Genomic DNA, 17,498 nt, shown 5'->3' with positions numbered 1-17,498 from the left:
TACTAATAATATTAAAAGGATCGTTGAGGGTCAATAATCGCTATATATACTAAGATAATAGAAAGAAAAGAATAAGAAAGAAAGAAAAAGAAAATGAAAGAAGAAATATTGTGATGGAGGGACTAGTACCAAACATCCACTAAAGGGGTCGCTGTCTCACTTTACTCAATATAAGAGAAATGACCTCTGACCCTTTGTTTACGTGGAAGGAGAGCTGTTCGTGCTTCCGTGTTTTATTTCCTGGAGTTACCTGCTCAGTTTTAAAGAGATGGCTACGGTACCGGCCCAGTCTCTCCGGGTCTCAGAAATTAAAGACCCCGCCGTTTTATTTGAACGCTACAGTACGGATGAGATCCGCGCTGTCGAGAGGAAAGTGCGCGGAGAGATAGAACAGAAGAAGGAGGAACTTCGACAGATGGTCGGTGAACGTTACCGGGATTTGATCGACGCTGCTGACACGATCGGCGAGATGAGACAGTGCTCGGAGAGTGTCGTTCAGTCCATCCAGGACATGTTTCGGTACTGCAACAAACTGAAACAGTCCAAACACGCCTCTCAGTCCAGCGGCAAAGCAGAGGTAAAGCTCTTGTGCTGCTCTCGTTCTGGAGTACTGGGACAAAACAGCCTGCAGCAATTAAAATAATAAAGTTTATGTATTTTTTATTCTTACTTAATTTACTCCGTTTGGTCAGATATTCTCGCCTGCATGAGTGCAACTTGCTTCTTTAATGTTCTCGTCACTCAATATGGGTCCACACCGCCAGATACAAACACAACATGTCAAATGTTTGTTATAAACAAATATAGCTTTCACTTCTTTGAAATAATGTCTCAAGACTACAGGATTCAAACTATTCGCTATCCGCATCTCCATCTATTAAATTGCCACCATTGTCAGAAATAAAATCACAATGTTGACAAGATATGACATGATCCCTCAGAAATCCTTATAATATGTTAATTTGCTGCTCAAGACATTTCTTATTATGCGCAAAGCTGAAAACAGTTGTGCTGCTTAATATTTTTTTCAGGATTCTTTGATGAATACGTTTTTTAAAAAACAATCTATTTGAAATAGAAATCTTTTACAAGATTTGTAATTTTTCATATTAATTTCTTTAAAAAAAATCTTACTGACCTCAAACTTTAGAAAGATATGTATATATATATTATATATATAGAGAGAGAGAGAGAGAGAGAGAGAGAGAGAACTTATCAGGTTATGTGTAAATACTGTAAATCCATGCCTCAATTCTTTATTGGTGTCCAGTTTCTATCAATATACAACAAATCCCTAAAGTCATAACTCAATTTAGATGTTCATGAGATGTGTTGGCAATGTGTTTTTGTTCCTGGCAGGGTCAGAAACAGTCACAGGAGAAATTCTACACAATGGCATCACAGATAAAGCTCCTTCTGGAAATCCCTGAGCGTGTGTGGAGCGCGATGGAGTCCTCGCAGTACCTGCAGGCCACGCAGCTCTACCTGCTGTGCTGTCACCTTCACAGCCAGCTACACTTGGAGGGCAGAGGGCATCAATACAGCCCCGTCCTCTCTCACTTCCCCATCCTGGTGCGCCAGGTAGCAGCTGCTGGTCATTTCAGGTGCGTTATTGAATCACATCGCTGTATAAGGGATAGTGCACCCAAAAACGAAAAAAAAATTTCTCACCCTCATGTTGTTCCAAACCCATAAGACACACATTAATAGTCATATGAGATTGTTAATAAGATGCATGCTATTTTTAATATATTCATAAGATTCGTTTTACAGTGCCTTTATAACCTTTTTGCATCTTTTATGTTTTAATTACCTGGACTTTCAGTCGGGGAACAGAAACCTCTTAGGTTTCATTAAAGTTACTTTAATTAGTTTTTGGAAGATTAACCAAAGTCTTACAGGTTTGGAATGACATGAGGATGAGTAAATGATGACAGAATTCTCATTTTTGTGTGTACTATCCCTTTAAACGCATTTTAAATGCACCATTTGGTTTAGTTTCTTTCTCTTACTAAAAGCTGGTTGTCTTTATCTGTAGGTCTACCATCTTATTGGAGAGTAAGTCTGTGCTGCGCGGCAGGGCGGTGTCAGATCAAGCGATCGCTGAAGCATTGGTCTCCACCATTCTGCTGGAAGACAGCTCCCCTCGCCAGGCACTTGCTGATTTCCTGCTGGCAAGGAAAGCATCCATTCAGCAACTGCTCAATCAGCCCCAGCATGGTGAATAACCTTAATAATATTAATAACCTTTTAGCTTATGAATACTTAAAACTTGTTCTCTTATTTGTTCTCAGTTTATTAGAATCAAAGGTTACATTTGCATGCGGTTGTTCTTCATTCAGATGTGATGCTGTCCCTCTCTTAGGTGCTGGTGTTAAAGCACAGGTTTGTTCTTTGGTGGAGCTGCTGGTCACCACTCTGTACCAGGCATACGCTGTGTTTTACGTGCCTCCAGAGGGCCAAGTGTCCGATACCAGTTTGGGATGTGGCCTGCTTTTCACCACCTTGGAGAATGTGACCTCCAACACATCCTCTGGTGAGTTATCGATTTTCCGTTTGCATTGTGATGCTCAAACATTGGTGTAAGGGTTCACCAGGGTCGGAAATTGAAGCTTGAAAAACAAAAATGCCCCCTAAATTCAAGATACACACATTTCTGGCCAGTGCAATAAATGGCCAGTCAGAGGTGTTTAGATGAGTCACCGCTGAAAACAGCAGTTTTGTTCAGTGCTCACGCTCTGCACTCTTACAAATGCATAACAACAAATCACAGTTCTTCGCTTGTTTTGTCTGTATAGCCAGAATATGATGTGCAATTTCCCTAAATGCAAAAATGTTGTTTATGTATTCTGTTAATCAACATTTACAATCTTTATTAAAATATCAAGACCAATAATCAACATAATTGTCATAATATTGCAGCCCTATTCTGTGATTTAGTTTTTTATATTATATTTATGTACTTCATGTAGGCTATTTAAATTATGCAATGTGTAAATAAACATAAATGCCAAGTCATATGCAGCTTCTGTTCCACCTTTGCAGTATATAGATAGCTTTTGTTGATGTTGACACTATTTTTGTTGGTAACAGTAATTGTATTCTGCTTGATTGGAGTATTCTGCTTGATTGCCCTTCCAAAGGTAAAAAAACAATGCCACAGGAAATAAATTCCAGGCGGCAAATATTGCCAATTAATGGAAAAGTTCATTCATTTTGTGTGCAAACCAACCTGACACCTTGTTCTTTTACGTCCTGTGTCTAACTAACTTGCCTAAAAGAAACTTTGCGATTTTCTGTGAAATCCAGGGAAAGAGAAGAAAGTTCTGGAGATGAGCACAGGAAGCTGGTTTAAATACCTTCCCCCTTCAGTATTGAATTTCCAGCCTGTCCTTCGGACACTAGCGCAACCTATACAGAGGGAGCAGCTCAGAGACACGCTGCAGCAGTGGATTGATACGTATGTCCCTCCCACAAATGTTAATTCATATTTCTCAGTATTTGTTTTAAATGCTCATTTGTCTTTTATTAGCTGTAAGGAGGATATCCGCAGTGGAGTCAGCAGCCTTCTGGTCTATGTGAAGAGTCTGAAGGGTCTGGCTGCAATTCGGGATGCTGTGTGGGAACTGCTCAGCACCGAGTCCATCAGTCAGCACTGGAGTACTGTGTGTCAGTCCCTCCTTGAGCGACCTCTGGCCTTGTGGGATGACCTTTTGCAGCAACTCTTTCTGCAGCGACTTCAGGTACTCGTAACCGGTTTAACCAGTTTAACTAGTCTGATAAGTGTGTTAGCACTGTTTACAACTGCTAATAACATACACTTGTGATCCCATCACAAGTATTCAGGCAAGACTGATTGCTATTCACACCTGGATGTAATATGTGGTTTAAACACATCTCTTGTGACCACCTGACTATATACATAATTCACCATGTCAGGGTGGTACTGCATGTTAATGAATCACAAAATGTATATATTAAACCAAAAAAAAGTTGGGACACTGTTGTTCTGATTATTAGAATATTATTTTGATAATCCATAAATGTGTCATTTTGGGCATTTTTTTAGGTAATTGAATGAAAATACTTGTTTACCCTTGATCTCTCTAGGTGATCACACAGGAGGGCACAGAAGGGATCTCCAGCAGCTCTAGACAGCTCTTATCTTCAGCTCTGCGGGATCTGCAGGGTCAAGCCACAGCTGGGAGCTTCAGCCGCGGGGCGCAATACGAGAGTGACGTTGCAGCTTTCCTGTGGTCCGAGTCTCAAGGTGACCTGCTCAGCGACACAGCCTGGGTGAGTGTAGCCCAGCGCAGCCCGCAGCAGAAGAGCGGCCTGTCAATGAAGACACAGGCCCTCACCCCCTGCGTTCAGACCTTCTGCTTCTCCCTGGACTCCAAGCTCAAAGCCAAATTAGATGATCTACAGCACTACTTGCCCTCTGAAAAAAATGGCAAGGAGCTTTCAGAGATGGTCCCAGTCACGACTAACTCCCCTATTAACTGCTATATGGATGCTGGAGCTGTGGAGGACATTCTTAGAGAGCATTGCCTGGCATGTGTCAGGGACATCCTTTCTAGTGTGCGCGCCGAGTTTGCTAATGCCCAGACTAAGACTACCAGCCCCAGCCAGTTAAGCTCAGTGCTCTTTATGGCCAGACTATGCCAGTCAATGGGGGAACTGTGTCCTAGTCTGAAACAGTGCATTCTGGGGAAGCAGGGGGGCTTGGATCCTGTGAGCAGAGGTACTCCACGACAGGGCAAGAAGTTAGGCAAAGGCAACACAGCCAAGGCAGCGGATGTCAGCCCAGCACAGGCTAAGTGGAGCTGTCTGAACGAGGAACTTCTGTCCTGCAGCATGGAGGCCTATGGTATCTGGAGCTCAGCACTCACCAGGGTAAGATGATGAGCACACTCTTTGTTTAAGAGCTGGAGGTGTTAACAATACATTCTGAGAACAGAAAATCAATAGAGTTCATTCACCAGAGTGGATGCTTTTGTGCAGAGAACATATGTTGGGGAAGCTTTTTAACGCTTATATTCTTCAATAAAATTAAAATAAATAGAAATGCATTTCAGGCACTTGTGGGCAGCTTTGCTACGACTCTTCATGCTGGAACCGCTGGATCCATTCTGAGTACTGCGACAAATTGGGAAGAGCTTGAAATACAGGAAGAGACAGAGTCAGGAAACAGTATAATGTCCAAAATACGTCTCCCTGTGCAGGTAACAGCTACATTTATCCTTTTATTATTATTGAAGTTAATATATTATATATTATTAATATATTAAATGCATTAATGAGACCTAATGTGGGATACTCAATTTATTATACCTTTTAGCATATTGTGTTTCCAAAATTTTTCAAACCCTCGAATATGATGATACACTTTTAAGGGACCGCCTTCTTTAAAAAAATAAAGTCAGTTATGTCTTTTCATTTATAATGATCAGTTTACAGAAGATAAACAAATGTGCAACAGCACCTTTCAGAAGTTTGGGGGGGGTCAGTAAGATTTTTTTAATGTTTTTGAAACATTGCTCACCAAGGCTGTATTTATTTAATCAAAAATACAATAAAAACAGTAATACAGTGAAATATTACTACTATTTAAATAACTGTTTTATATTTTATTTTAATATATGTAAAATCTTAATTTTGTTTTGCGGGCTCCCTAGCACCCCCTTGTGGCCACCTGTTTTGAAACAAAATAATTCAAAATGTTTTATTGAACTGAAAGGATGTTGCTATATAAATTATAAAATAATCATTTAATTTCTTTCTCTCTCTCTCTCTACAGCCATCATGGTATGTTAATTCGTTACTCTTCCATCTGTGCCTTGAGGTCAATAGGGTCGGAGGTCATGCGTTACCAAAGGTCACTCTCTTCGACCTCTTGCGGGGTTGTCTAGACCAGGTGGTGAGTGAGTATGAAAAACTCACTCAGGACACACAGGGCAAGGTGAGACGATCAAATGTCTCTTTTATCCTTCCATTCCTGCTTTTTAGTCACTTTAATAATGGAATGATTCCATAAAACCAATTTTCTTTTGTCTCCTGTCCTTGCTTCCTCGCTCTATCTAGGATGCAAACCTCCCCATGACCCAGAACAGAGCTTTGCAGCTGCTGTTTGACCTTCGCTATCTCAGTGCCTCTCTAGGGTCCCGCCTTGAAGAGGGCAGGAGTTCCCGCTCTCAGCAAGACCCAAGGTAACCTGTTCATAAGCTAGGGATGGGCACAAGTTCTCAGTAGGAAGTCATGAAAGCACAATCATAGTGTGACTTGACCTTCCAACTTCAAAACAAAGCACAACCGATTACACCAAGAATAGCTCTTGCCTAAGCAGCAGACCTCTTACACTTTTCCTTTATTCTTGCTGTTTGTTTAAGGATCCAGCAGGTCTGCGACTCCCTGGAAAGTCACATTGATCCATTTGACCTGGATGTTTTCACTCCACATCTGAACAGTAACCTGAACCGGCTCTCACAAAGGACCTCTGTAAGCATAGCCAAGTTTTCTCCTACTAACCCTGTTTTAAACATCCTGCAGTTTAATTGGCTCATTCAATTTGCCTATTCTCATGTGATTTAGATTGGCATGATGATTGTGGCCTTTAATAGTGTTTTGTCCTGTGTGCAAAACTGTGCAACCTAATGTTGATTGGGTCTCGTGTTGTTTCTAGGTGCTTTTAGGATTGTTGACTGGCACAGAGAAGCAGTTTACCTCTAGGACCAACAATCTCAACTCTCAGGAACCATACAACATCCTTCCTTTAGCAAGCAGCCAGATCCGGTGACTATAACACTCTTATCTTACCCTTCACACTGTTTAACTCATTGTTATATATTTATGGCTAGTTTATTGCTGTCGTGCTGTGTGCTTCATTATTGCACAAGATAATAAAAATATATTTATTTAGGAACGTCATAAACTATTTTAATAGCACATTTTACTGACTATACTAGTTTTACATTAAATTTAAAATGTAAAATAAAATTATACTAATATATCTTTTTAAAACTATTTTTAAATGTTACATTTTCATTTATATTTAATGTATAATAATTTTCAGTAAATGTAATAATTTCATTCATTTATATTTTAATTCATTATATTTTTCATTATATTATGTTTGTTAGATATTTAATTTTATCTATAAATGTATATTATAAATATATAATAAATTATAATAATATTTTCCCCCTTTAAGGTTTGGTTTGCTGCCACTGAGTATGACAAACTCTCGGAAGACTAATTCAGCCACACATGGAGCAGATATCACTAGACCACTGGTAGGTTGCTTAAGCATTTGGTGTGTAGTGCTAAAATACCTCTGCTGGTATGTTTAAAAAAATAAACCATTGAGTGATAATATTTTTAGAAAAAGAGTTCAGTTGGTGTTTTACGTTATCATGGCTTTGCAAATGAGTCCCTTTCTATCAATGCTCCCAGTTTTACGTGGCCTAGCAGAAGAGCTATTGGATCTCAAGGCGATAGGTGATGTTATATTGTGTGCTGCCATTTCATTTTTTGCAGTGAGCTTGCAATGCATTGTTTTGAATTTCCTGAACTTTAATCACTCTGGTCACATCAGCTGGATATGCTTTGTGAATGTAACACTTGGCAAAGCAGCACTCAAATGCAACTAATACATTATGAATATTGTGCAGTATGAGGATCGAGCAGTTTTAGCATCATCAATCACAAGAGTTTATCTTGAGCTTAATACTTCTGTATTATAAGCAAATAAGCGCCATGTAGTTACAGATTTCTCCACTGGCCTTAAAACTGCTAAAACCTTTGCTTGTGGTGACACTTTTTGCCTCTTACTGTGTGGAAAAACTATTTAAAGCTCCGTGTCCCAACATTATGAAATGAAAATCAATTTTTAAGGAAATTTACATGATTTTTTTCTATTTTAGGTGGCTCCCTCCTCTGCTTCTGCTCCACAGGATAGTTTCCGCCCAGGAAATCTCTTCAGGCAGTTAGCCAATCAAGAAGAGGAATCCGCAGCCCCTTCTCTCTTTAAATTAGGCTGGCTTTCTGGCATGGCCAAATAAACTTTTATTATAAAGTTGGTATTTTTTTTAACCGCATACAACACTATGTAAAATAATATTTAAAATACATTTTGAAATGTTAAACTGTGTCCTGTATTGCCTATTCTCACAAAATCACGATATAAAGAGAAATTGCAATGCAAAGCATATTAATAAAAGGGAAAGATTAAATGAAAATTACACCTTTGTATTTATCAAGCACATTAGCTATTATTTTGTGGCTTTTAATTATTTTATTCGGATTAAAATTATTTAGTATTTTCTATTATTATTTTTTTTTATTAGAAGGTACATTTTGGTGTAAATGTATATTTTAGCATGACATCCTGATTAGTTACCCTAATTAAAAGGTTGATTGCATATTTCATTTACATTTTTCGCAAGTGAGAACTAATTTAAAAGGTTTTTTTTTGTTTACTATTTAAGTAAAGGTATTTGAATAAAAGGGCTTTTTGACTGTAGATTTGTAATTTAAATTAAGAAAAGATTAGCTACATCTTCAAAGAAGCTTCTCCCACACTGCAGGCATTATTACAACCATCATATAACACTGAACCAATGAACATGCTGTCTTTATTGTTCTACACTTAATTAAAGAAACACAGGTATTCACCATGACTATTGCACACATACAAAACATCTTCACACTATAATGAGAAACTGCTATACAGGTAAACAGAGATTGAAGGTAATTCAATCTTTGTGTTGGATGAACAGAATCACTGCATGGAAACAAGTGTGATCTGAAAATGCAGTATTTAGCAAACGACAAAAATATATCATTTGGATGTAGCAATACAAATTATAGGAACTATCTGTTTGGCAGTCATATGTACATAGTTTAACTGTTGTTTTTATATATTTGGTATCAATTCTGTGTACAGCAAATTTCATGGAAGAATTAAACTTAGAGTCTCTAAGTTTAGCTCTATTATCTGAAACTTTGTTTTGGATCTGTACATGTAGAGCACCCAAGAGTCACTAAGCCTTGTACGGGTCTCTTTTTATTAGTCAGATTGTTAGGTAAAGCATTTTCAGCATGCATCTCTGTCTCCAACTTTCTATTTGCGATCTAGTTTGCTGGCCATCAGTTTTTTAATGTCTACGGGTCCAGCTGCGGCTGCTGCCTTTGCTTTCTCTTCCTGCTCCTTCTGCCAGGTGATGATGGGGTCGATGCTCGGCCTGCGGTTCCTCATGTTTTGCTGCAGCTGGGCCTCACTGAGGGAAACAAGCCTTTTTATAGCAAAATACTGTTGGTTTGGTGACACGTGTTTTATATTTCTGAAATTACTTGTGTAGAAATTGCAATAAAGGCTCAGTAGCAATATCCACAAAATGTACAAGTACACTGACAAAAATTTGGTGCATAAACAATTTTCATTCAAAAACTGGTAGTAAATTTCACAAACAATTACAAAAAAATGGTAAGTAACACGCTGCATTAAACAAGAACTGCTGAAGCAGAAAAACTGAAATAGTCTTTTCTTGTAAAGCATACTCGGAATATACACACTCCAATCTTAGTTTTATTTACAACTTGGGAAAAAAAAATTTTTTTACAGCGTACAAATGCATATAGAATAAAACTGACTTACGAGAAATTGTGTGGAGCTGGTGAAATGGCCTTTTTCTGTATTTCCTTGTAAACTGGTGATTTCAGGTAGCGATAAAAGGTATCCTAAAGAAGAAATATAGAGTTCAGAAACTGTAAATGTCCGGTGTGCATCATTATTAACCAAAAAAAATTGTTTTCATTCATGGAAAAGTTCAAATTACTAAGCATACAGATTGCAGTTGATCAGACACAACAACAGAGCCAAGGATATGATCATACCTTTTTCATCAGCATGAAGATGTGGGTCTGGGCAGCGTCTAGTACATATCGGTGAGGATGTTCCAGTCCCTTTACTGTAAGACCCATTGTCCTGCCATCAATGTTGATCCAGCGTGGTGCTCCTGGGGCCAAAAACGTTCTACAAAAGAAAGAAAAAAAAAGCTGAGAGGCTTTGAGAAATGGAGGCATGACATGTAAAATACATGTCAAACATTACTTACTTGAAAATTTGTTCTGCTTTCTCTGACATAGAAGCTGCCGTGCCCCATTTCAACTCCTCAGCGGCTTCCCAGAAAGCTAGATTCTCGCCTGCAGTGAAAATGAAGAAAAAGAGAGAAAAACATCTTCAATTACTTTTAGGAACAGTATGTCTGAAAATGGAAATTCTGTTATTTTCTCACCCTCATTTTGTTCCATAACCATATGACTTATAATCAAGGTAAACAAATCAATGTCAATCTCCAGTCATTGTTGTTGTAGTTAACTAAAACTAGTCATTTTTGTTCATTGACATAAAGCTGAAATGAAAAGATATAATTATTGCTTAATCTTTAAAAACTTATATAAATGATAATAAAATAACACTGGCTCCAATATAGTATCAAAAGCACCATAAAAGTATACCGTACCTATAAGAGTAGTACTCAAAGGAATCTGAACTTTAAAATTAATCAGCTGATCCAGTTCAGAAAAGTGGTGTAAATCATTCTAAATTGGAATGATCCAGTAAAAAGACTAACACGAAAAAGATGCGTTTTCCTTTTGTGTACCATAGAAGAAAGAAAGCCATCAGGGTAAGTAAATGATGACAGATTTCAGTTTTTTTGTGTGTGTGTGAGCAGTAGTTTTCACTTTATACTAAAAAAATTGTCAAAGCTTTAATGAAATATTCACAAACCACTGAATTCTTTCTTTAGGAAAATCTTGAAGTCTGCACGGCCCCGTGGATCATTGAGCAGCTCATAGAAGCTAAAGGACCAGCGCTCCACTCTCATCTTTGTGGGAATTTCAACACTGTGGAAAAAACACCAAAAGTGATTACAAATCTAGTTAATATTAACTAACTAATATAAATTTAGAGAGCTCTCAGGAAATCTTACTCTGGCGCATTCAACTCCCAGTAAGAGTCGTCATCAGTGTGCCAGGGGTTGCTGGGGAGGCAGGGAACGAGGAATGGGTCGTGGTTCTTAAATGTTGTTATATACTTGGCCAGGCTGAATGCAAAGAAATAGAGATTTAGAATAAAACCCCATGAAGCACTTGTACACTGAAAAAATTATTTTTACAAGATTATTGGAGTATGTTTTACAAGAAAATTTAGTTTTTCTATTTCAAAATGTCACATCTAATTCAATGTGTTGCTTGCCGCGTTACCTGTGATTGTTTGTGAAATTTACTAGCAATTTCTAAGAGAAAATTGTTTCTACACTATTTTTTTCAGTGTAGGTGGAATCTACAATCGTTAACTCCAACTGTACAGTTTTAGTAGGCTAATTCTGACTTACGCTCCAAGAGATACTGAAGACTTGACCCTTGACCTCATGACGGCCTGAGAATCATAAATTAAGAATATAATTTTAGGTTTTCTGAAAGAGTGGTGGACAGTGCAGGTCCCTGCTGCACGTCACGCATACACTCGGGGAGCAGCAAACGTAAGAAAGTGAAGGCGGACCAATCACAGCGCAGCTCTATTCCTCCAATCTGCCACCAGCAGATACTGCACTGCCCAGACACACCGACAGGCGGCGACAGAGAGACCAACACTGTCTCTCACCACTGTTTCACATTGGGAACTGTACTTCATTTCATTTTATCTGCGCTGTTTTTCCATCACCAGAAATGACCGTTTCAGTTACAGCCTGATTAAAGGCCTGTAATAAAATCCTCTGCTGAGCAAGACTGGTCCACTAAATGTCATCTTTCAGAAACAGTAAGCAGATGCCTTGTACAGGTCCGTTCCAATTTTGGGATGTCAGCATGGCAGTCCCCATGAACATGTAACCTGCTCCAAGTAGAATAAAATAGCTAATTTTAGAAGACTGATACATCTAGTTATCATCTCATGTGATTGTAAATCATTTTATGATATTTCTCAAACGTGCTACTGTATCATATTTGATACCTACGTGAATCTCTAAGGTCTCTAACTTACGTTTACATTTAATCATTTAGCAGGCGCTTTTATCCAAAGTGACTTACAAATGAGGACAACAGAAGCAATCAAACCAACAAAAGAGCAACAATATGTAAGTCCTGGATAGTCTAACGAACTGGTTCTCAATTCCGGTCCTGGGGGCCCACTGCTCTGCACATTTTGTATGTCTTCCTTGAATCCTGGTTTAGATCATCAGCTCCTTATGGCGGGGGGGCGGGGGGTGGAGTCAAAAGTAAAAAATTTGATATGATATTATTCTATTTTTATATTAATTTAAACAATTATTATCAAACAATTATATTAATTTAGTAACATAAATATATCTTAGTGTAGGCTATATCTTTAGAGTTTTATAATTCATTATCTTCTTGTCGATCCACCAGTTCACATTTACAACTGCGTGTTTTCTGCGTAAAAATAAGGGTCGTTTTTGGCTTTGGTCTAAAGTAGCAGAAGGGCTTATTGAAAAATGCTAATTCATTCTCCGCCAGCAGGTGGCGCTTTTGCCGCTCATATTTAATCAATTAAATAGCCTTTTGAAGTGTAAGCTATATATCTCATTATACATGTAAATATATATTTACATGTATGTTTAGTTTTTTCACTGGAGCACCACCTGAGTCTTCTCCTCCCATTTCTATTAGTGATCATTGTTTCCTTCCCGCGGTACTCCCTAAGCACATATCAATAGCATCACTGGGCTGTAGGTTGCCAAGTTGAGGGGACAAATGGGTTGAAATTTGTATGCGTCGATCGTGTGAGAAAGATGCGTTTCATACAAGATCTGGCAACTGGACAACCTTGTAATTTGTTGTCGTGATTATTCATATAATGAGGTATGGCCCATACAAATACGGGAGTTTTACTGGAAGCGAATGTAGCCGTTTTTGGCTTTGGTCTAAAGAAAGAGCAGAAGGGCTTATTGAAAAATGCAAATTCATTCATTAATTCGACAGAATTGTAGACGTTTCCCCCGTAACCGCAGTAAGAGTAAACAAAGCTGCTCAGCACCTGACTTTGAAACTTCAGCGCTCATATTTAATCAATTAAATAGCCTTTTGAAGTGTAAGCTATATATCTCATTATACATGTAAATATATATTTACATGTATGTTTAGTTTTTTCACTGGAGCACCACCTGAGTCTTCTCCTCCCATTTCTATTAGTGATCATTGTTTCCTTCCCGCGGTACTCCCTAAGCACATATCAATAGCATCACTGGGCTGTAGGTTGCCAAGTTGAGGGGACAAATGGGTTGAAATTTGTATGCGTCGATCGTGTGAGAAAGATGCGTTTCATACAAGATCTAGCAACTGGACAACCTTGGAATTTGTTGTCGTGATTATTCATAAAATGAGGTTTGGCCTATACAAATTACGGGAGTTTTACCGGAAGCGAATATTGCAAACATATAAAATACGCCCAGTGGGATTTTTTGAATAGAAAGATTAAAAATACGGGAGAAATACGGGAAAATATTTAAACGGGATGATAGCGGGATAGAATGGTATAATACGGGAGAATCCCGGGAAAAACGGGAGGGTTGACAGGTATGGATCCATGAACTGAATCGAGGGCGCCAGTTAAAAGAGATAAACAAAATGTGCAGAGCAGTGGGTTCCCAGGACTGTAATTGAGAACCACTGGTCTAACGCAGCAGCACACATAGCAACATTTGTTTTATAATAAATAAAATGAATAAAAATAGATAGAATCAAAACAGAATAGAAAGAGTTAGTATTATGACGCTTTTCCACTGCGTGGTACGACTCGGCTCGGTAGCCGTACCGTGCCGTACCATGCAGTGGAAAAGCGCCATTAGAGGGTTAAGTTATTATAATTTTTTTGTAATAAATGAAATGAAAACAAGTAGATAGAATAAAAAAAGAATAGAGAACACTAGTGTTAGATGGTCAAGTGTTTTATAATAAATAAAAGAAAACAAGTAGACAGAATAGAAATAGAATAGAGAACACTAGAAGAGAACAACCTATATATCAGACTTTTGAGGAATGTTTATTTGTACATCTCACTCATCATTGTATTGCATTCATTAAAGGTACAATATGTCATTTTTGCCGCTGGAAGGCGCGTATTCAAAACAAACAGAAACAAAGGCGTAGTTTGATGACTCCGTGACTGAGTGTGGAATCATGGGAGTTGTGGTCTTCATCCCCACAGCCGATGCAATCCGACGGGACTCGAGCAGAAATCATGTTCATGGATGAGCTAATGATTTATTAACTTTGTAGTATGAAGCAGAGTGAGGCGGAAAGCCGTCGAAGCGAAACGAGGCCGCTGAACGAGCGTGACACACGGCTCGAAATCAGCAGAGCTTTTATTATGCCACAGTCGACTGCTTCTGCTCCTTCCAAAAGCAGCGCTGTTTTATCATACTAGATACGTTTGAAAGTTCTGTCATAATGCTACTCTGTGCGGTCGTCACCGGTCTATTAAAACGCACAACATATTAAAGCGTCTTTGGTGTTTCCATGTTTTCTACAAAACAAAACCGGAAATCGAGGGGTTATGACGTCATTGGCAGGCGACACAATGACACTATGGACACGGCCCGTGTCACTAGTTAAAATGGCTTATTTCTCTGGATTTAAACATTCTTCAAAACATTTGGGATAATGTACATAAGTCAGCAAAATATATAACACTGTTCTAGTTGTTTTGGGATATTTTAATTTAAAAAATCTTACATATTGTGCCTTTAAGCTACACAGTCAAACACAGTTAAAACTATAGAGCTTTTATCATAAAGCTAAGCATTTAAATATCATTTTACAAAGACATATTATTGGGATATTACATTACAAGCTATCAGAAATGTATCTGTTTTTGGCCATTTCAACAGCTTCACCAAATTGTATATTTGTGCTCACTTTGGGCCTTTACATAAAATGTATGTGTTTTTACTCCTCAAGTGTGAGCTTCATATTCTCACTGTATCATACTATGTGAGCTATAAAGCCCGATCAAATATGATACAAAATCATTAAACACATATGCACGGCCGTAGCCAGGATTTGAAAATTAGTGAGGTCCAAGGTGGGGTTAAGAATTGTGCTATAATAACGCCTACAAATACAACTCATTATATACACTAACACTTTAAAAGAGACAGAGATGCAGATGTTTGTGAAAAATGTTCTCCCTGTTTTGGAGGGATGAACACTGTTAAATTATAGGCTACCATATTTGTTGCATCAAGTTCAAGGGGTGAATAATTGTATCAGTTGATTATTAATCATGCAACAATACATATTACTGTAATAGTTTTCATTAATAATCATTGCTATATAGATGATAATGTCTAGTGCTCATATAAGTGTTTTTAGTTTGAAAATGTAACTACTATACTGAATGACATAGCACAGACTTCTTCATGACTAGTGTTTGCATAGGCTATTTCATTTAATTCTGTAACCTACTTTCTACAGATACAGTACTAGTGTTAAATGCTACTGTTTTTGACAGCATTGATAACGTTTCTGACAGATAATATTATGATATTTTTTGAGTTTCCCTTACCGAATGTGCTGTCCTGTCAGCAATAACCTGTCTTGTGATTTATTTTTTTTTGTATTGATTGCTGTCAGTTTAAGCGCCGATGCAGTGTTGCCAGATATTGCTATAAAAACAAATAAAAACCGAAAAATAAATAAAAAATAAACCGAAATTATTTCAAATCTTTTATAAATAAGATAAGATAAAGATATCGCCTACCCTAAACTGCAACAACCCAGTTTATTCACTTTCTAAAGTGTCAAATTAAGTGGAAGAGACAAGTCCCGAAACGCTTATAATAGTTGGACCTGGCAACACGAGACCTCAAGTCTCGTTCACTACGGCAGCGTCAACTATCATTTTCATACCACCGCGGACGCTAAACATTCTTGCAAACTGTCTAGATTGATACATGCAGACATTCATATAAGGAGTTTTAAACAGCAAATCAGTCATTTAGAGAACAAATTTTATTTTTGAACATGAAAAATGTACCGAGGTCTGGACCTCTGTGACCTCATAGCTGTCTAGGGGCCTGCACATATGCAAACTTTTATTTTTATTTTTTATATTTCCAATAAAAAGTAGATTTTTCTGGCTGTAATCGGTTACTTTCTTTGTGTAAAAGTTTTAATTCTAAACTTTTAGGTAACTTAGCGCACACCTTGTTGGAAGTTCGAACCCGCCCAAAACGTTCATCAGCGGGCAGAGCCAGTGTTATGGTAACGGCGCCCCGCCCGCCCCTAGCACTCAGGCGCGCGCAGTTTCACTCCCTACTGTATCGATGAAGTTGCACAAAGATGGCGGATTTCCTGCCGTCCCGGTCCTTTCTATCTGTTTGTTTTCCGAACTGTCTTCTCAACAGCACCGAGGCGGAACAACTGAGGAAATCTAAAGAAATAGACAGAGGTCTTTTGAAGGACAAAACCTATGTGAAACGGTTAGTCAAGATACTTTTGCTCGGCGCCGGCGAGAGCGGCAAGTCCACTTTCCTCAAGCAGATGCGCATCATACACGGGCAGGACTTCGATCAGCGGGCCAAAGAAGAGTTCAGAGCCACCATTTACAGTAATGTTATGAAAGGTAGGAGGCGCGTTTCTCATCCACAGACCTATGCAAAGTGCCATATGGGGTCTAAACTTGACTTTAAACGGGGTCGGGAGGGATGAGAGGCTAGCGAAATGAGGTTTAGCTAGCGTTAGCTGAAGTTGCGCTGTAATCTGCCCAGGAGAAACGCCCATGCTATTCTCTCAACTGTTCACCGTTGCGGGCTTGAACAAAGACCTCCGCGAGGAACCTCTTTTCTGTCTAAATCGTTTCCTAGCTTGCCCTCGCGTTAAAAGTGTGAGTTCACTCGCACTCGTGATTTCAGATGTCTAACGTTACAAAGACAAGACTCGGGTTTGAATTTCATCAGAAATGAAGCTCAAGTGTTAAAAGCTTCATAAAGAGCACGACTCCCCTGATTCATTTAAACTCAAACTGCTACTTTAAAAGTAGCATAAATGTTCGTTTATGAAATTTTATACTAATAATTACCTTAATTTGGGCTTTTTTTTTTACCAGATTCTCGGGGTTGTTTAAACAGCTGCTAAATCTCTCCCCGCGTGCTAATGTTTTGTCTGTCCGAGTTAATGCCATAACCGAAACTGTATTATGTAAAATAAATCCAGTATGAAAAGCCTGACTTAAATTGTAAATCAGCTCCCTCTTGTTTGTTGGTATGCTGAGCCCGTCTAGTAAATAACAAAGAGACTGGTGTTTACCGAGGGCACACCACTCAACTCATGTTCAAAGCCTACAGACCCGTATTTATTAGCTTCATTATGGTATTTTTACATTTTAAATGTAAGAGTGATTTTCATATATATATATATATATATATATATATATATATATATGTGTGTGATAGTATTGCACAGCACACTCTCCA

The 17,498-nt window shown here is 38.3% G+C and overlaps 3 protein-coding genes across 3 annotated transcripts in view; 2 read left to right on the top strand and 1 right to left on the bottom strand.

The window, feature by feature from the left end:
- Positions 1–215: 215 nt before the first annotated feature.
- On the top strand, positions 216–8,217 carry LOC107688115 (conserved oligomeric Golgi complex subunit 1-like). Its single transcript, XM_016485683.1, has 14 exons — positions 216–577; positions 1,360–1,604; positions 2,039–2,220; positions 2,366–2,536; positions 3,310–3,460; positions 3,533–3,743; positions 4,111–4,896; positions 5,079–5,225; positions 5,801–5,962; positions 6,085–6,209; positions 6,390–6,498; positions 6,683–6,792; positions 7,211–7,292; positions 7,923–8,217. Exons 1-14 carry the CDS (start codon positions 269–271, stop codon positions 8,058–8,060), a joined length of 2,928 nt encoding a protein of 975 aa, XP_016341169.1. The 5' UTR covers positions 216–268; the 3' UTR covers positions 8,061–8,217.
- Positions 8,218–8,616: 399 nt separating this feature from the next.
- On the bottom strand, positions 8,617–11,698 carry LOC107688144 (regulator of G-protein signaling 9-like). Its single transcript, XM_016485725.1, has 8 exons — positions 11,574–11,698; positions 11,400–11,480; positions 10,995–11,108; positions 10,793–10,908; positions 10,116–10,203; positions 9,895–10,033; positions 9,656–9,738; positions 8,617–9,278 (listed from the first exon to the last, which is right to left on the bottom strand). Exons 1-8 carry the CDS (start codon positions 11,696–11,698, stop codon positions 9,122–9,124), a joined length of 903 nt encoding a protein of 300 aa, XP_016341211.1. The 3' UTR covers positions 8,617–9,121.
- Positions 11,699–16,300: 4,602 nt separating this feature from the next.
- LOC107688114 (guanine nucleotide-binding protein subunit alpha-13-like) overlaps positions 16,301–17,498 on the top strand; it is a 29,812-nt gene continuing 28,614 nt past the window's right edge. The window contains exon 1 of the mRNA XM_016485682.1: positions 16,301–16,648. Coding sequence (XP_016341168.1) covers positions 16,366–16,648 — 283 coding nt within the window. The 5' untranslated portion in view covers positions 16,301–16,365. The remainder of the gene's footprint in view (positions 16,649–17,498) is intronic.

Source organism: Sinocyclocheilus anshuiensis, unplaced genomic scaffold (assembly GCF_001515605.1).
Source record: "Sinocyclocheilus anshuiensis isolate Anshui unplaced genomic scaffold, SAMN03320099.WGS_v1.1 scaffold249, whole genome shotgun sequence".
Classification (NCBI taxonomy): Eukaryota; Metazoa; Chordata; class Actinopteri; order Cypriniformes; family Cyprinidae; genus Sinocyclocheilus; species Sinocyclocheilus anshuiensis.
Note: the sequence above shows the minus strand (reverse complement) of the source record. Positions and strands in the feature narration are given on the sequence as shown.

Bases quoted from the DNA above. Each gene is read 5' to 3' on its own strand.
- LOC107688115 (XM_016485683.1), top strand. From the start codon at position 269: ATGGCTACGGTACCGGCCCAGTCTCTCCGGGTCTCAGAAATTAAAGAC. The intron at 1,605-2,038 runs GTGCGTTATTGA...CTTTATCTGTAG, and splicing joins GCAGCTGCTGGTCATTTCAG to GTCTACCATCTTATTGGAGA. The intron at 2,537-3,309 runs GTGAGTTATCGA...TGTGAAATCCAG, and splicing joins GACCTCCAACACATCCTCTG to GGAAAGAGAAGAAAGTTCTG.
- LOC107688144 (XM_016485725.1), bottom strand. From the start codon at position 11,698: ATGAAGTACAGTTCCCAATGTGAAACAGTGGTGAGAGACAGTGTTGGT. The intron at 11,481-11,573 runs GTGATTGGTCCG...CCACTCTTTCAG, and splicing joins TGGAGGAATAGAGCTGCGCT to AAAACCTAAAATTATATTCT. The intron at 10,204-10,792 runs GTTTGTGAATAT...TTTTCACTGCAG, and splicing joins CCTAAAGAAAGAATTCAGTG to GCGAGAATCTAGCTTTCTGG.